This window comes from Protobothrops mucrosquamatus, unplaced genomic scaffold (genome assembly GCF_001527695.2).
Source record: "Protobothrops mucrosquamatus isolate PMUCROS unplaced genomic scaffold, P.Mucros_1.0 scaffold6010, whole genome shotgun sequence".
NCBI lineage: Eukaryota > Metazoa > Chordata > Lepidosauria > Squamata > Viperidae > Protobothrops > Protobothrops mucrosquamatus.
This window is the reverse complement of record NW_015391849.1, coordinates 44,257-47,123: the sequence shown is the minus strand read 5'-3', so window position 1 is coordinate 47,123 and position 2,867 is coordinate 44,257. Positions and strand designations below refer to the sequence as shown.

At 46.1% G+C, this 2,867-nt stretch overlaps 1 protein-coding gene across 1 annotated transcript in view; it reads left to right on the top strand.

Moving 5' to 3' along the window:
- Window positions 1-106: 106 nt before the first annotated feature.
- Window positions 107-2,867, top strand: part of LOC107300043 (acetylcholine receptor subunit gamma-like) — a gene marked incomplete at its 5' end in the record, with an annotated part of 17,642 nt that continues 14,881 nt past the window's right edge. The window contains one exon of the mRNA XM_015829387.1: window positions 107-262. Coding sequence (XP_015684873.1) covers window positions 107-262 — 156 coding nt within the window. The remainder of the gene's footprint in view (window positions 263-2,867) is intronic.

Here is a 2,867-nt window from a genome sequence, read left to right as displayed (position 1 = left end):
GATGAAGTGAGGAAACCAGCCACCCCCTCGGCCAAGCCAGCCAGCCGGCCAGAAAATGGAGGCCCCCAAACCTTTTTGATTCTCTTTCCGCCCTTCTTTGTTGCAGCATCGATGGGATCTTTGACGTCGCCTTGTACACCAACGCGCTGGTGTTTCCTGATGGCAGCATCACTTGGTTGCCCCCCGCCATTTATCAGAGCGTCTGCTCCGTTTTCGTCACCTACTTCCCTTTCGATTGGCAAAATTGCTCCATGGTCTTCCAGTGAGTCCCTCCGGGGTAGGGTGTGGGATGGGGAAGGAAGGAAGGAAGGAAGGAGCAGGCTGGGGAGAGAAGGAATCATCTGAGTTGCCTTCAAGATTTACTTGGTGGCCTTGGGAGAAGGTGTCCGGATTAAAGCATGGCCCTCAGCCACACATGATTACATCTGGCGTGGCTTTCCCATCAATCTGGTCTGACTTTCAAATCAATCTGGTCTGACTTTCCCATCAATCTGGTCTGACTTTCAAATCTGGTCTGACTTTCACATCAATCTGGTGTGACTGTCAAATCAATCTGGTGTGACTGTCAAATCTGGTCTGATTTTCACATCAATCTGGTGTGACTTTCAAATCAATCTGGTCTGACTTTCACATCAATCTGGTGTGACTTTCAAATCAATCTGGTCTGACTTTCACATCAATCTGATCTGATTTTGAAATCAATCTGGTCTGACTTTCACATCAATGTGCTGTGACTTTCACATCAATCTGGTGTGACTTTCAAATCAATCTAGTGTGACTTTCATATCAATCTGGTGTGACTTTCAAATCAATTGGGTGTTACTTTCACATCAATCTGGTCTGACTTTCAAATCTGGTGTGACTTTCACATCAATCTGGTCTGACTTTCACCAATCTGGTCTGACTTTCACATCAATCTGGTCTGACTTTCAAATCTGGTCTGACTTTCACATCAATCTGGTCTGACTTTCACATCAATCTAGTCCAGTGGTTCTCAACCTGTGGGTCGGGACCCCATTTGGGGTCGATCGACCATTTCATGGGGGTCGCCAAGCAAGGCTGTCCGCCATTATTTTTGTCCGCCATTTTTTTGTCCATTTTTCCCCCCTTTTCTGGCGGGTGCCTTACCTCCCTTGGGCTGGGCCAGCTGGTGGTCGGCCTGCTCCGTCTCTGCCGCTTGCCAGCTACGCCTCGGCCGGCGCAGGGGGCGGAACCACGCATGCGCGGCGCTCCCAGGCAGGGAAAGTCCTCGACTTACGACCGGTTGGGTAGTCCTCGACTTACGACCGGTTTAGCCCTCGACTTACGACCGGTTGGGGTCGTGGCATTAAAAAGGTTGAGAACCACTGATCTAGTCTGACTTTCAAATCTGGTCTGACTTTCACCTCAATCTGGTGTGACATTCACCTCAATCTGGTGTGACTTTCAAATCAATCTGGTGTGACTTTCAAATCTTGTCTGACTTTCACATCAATCTGGTGTGGCTTTCAGATCGTCCCTCCCACCCCTGCTTTCATGGATAGCTGTGGCCACATTCTTCATCAATTAAATGCACATAGTCCTCGACTTACAACAGTTCACTTAGTGATCATTCAAAGTTACAATGGCACTGAAAACAGTGACTTATGACCTTTTCACACTTACGATCGTTGCAGCATCCCCCGGGGTCACGTAATCCAAATTCAGAAGCTTGTCAACGGACTCGTATTTATGACGGTTGCAGTGTCCTGGGGGTCACACGATCCCCTTTTGCGACCTTCTGATAAGCAAAGTCCATGTGGGGGGAAGCCTGATTCGTTTAACGACTGGGTTCCTCACTTAACAACAGGAAAGGTCGTAAAGTGAGGCAAAACTCACTGAGCAAATGTCTCGCTTAGCCTCAGAAATTTGGGGATCAATTCTGGCCATTAAGTGAGGATTACCTGTAGATGAAATGACAGATTTACTCAATTTTATGACCATCGTGGAAGCTGCCAATTATGGCCCTAGGCCGCGAAGGTCGTAAAGTGGGCCCCCCCGTATAATCAATCCAGTTTTACAATCGTTTTTTTTTCAGCAGCTGTTTAGTGACTGTGAAGGTTGTTAAGTGAAACCACGGTTGGCTACAGGGCGTTTGTACCCCAAAAAACGGAAGGAAGGCCAGCTTTTAGGGAAAATGTCGTAAATTGGGGTTGTGGGATGCTGCAAGTTGGCGGGAAACGCGAGACGGTGGCCGAGGGCCCCACATGCACTCGTGTGACAATGGGAGGGCTGGCTGTTGAAATGTTGGAACTTTTGGGAAGTCCGTTGTACTTCTGAATGATCATAACTCAAGGACTACACAGAAATAGAAATGTAGAAATAGAAAAAATAGAAACAGAAATATAGAAGTGGAAATAATAGAAATAGACGTATAGAGAACAGAAACAGAAATGGAAATATAGATAATAGAAATTGAAATAGAAATAGAAATGCAGATCATAGAAATAGAAATATAACTCTTTATTGGCCAAGTGTGATTGGAAACACAGGGAATTCGTCTCCGGCACAGAAGCTCTGAGCGTACAAACAAGCAACGAGTGATCAATCCTGATTATAATAATAAAAAGAAAACATTCATCATAAATCATAAGATAATAATAATAATAATAATAAATCCTTCCGAACAATTGCTCCTGTCTTCACTAGATAGCTTCATGTCTAAGAAAATGGTTTCCAATATACTTTAGAGGTTAAAGGTTGGCGGGGTAACTTTTGGCAGGGATTGGCTGAGCTGCCCTGCTAACGTGGAAGTTCTGGTTGGGATTCCCTGGCTGCCACTGGCTGAGCGGTCCAGATCATAGAGAGAATTAGGCTGGGATTAGTGGAGGAGGAAGAGGAGGAGGAGG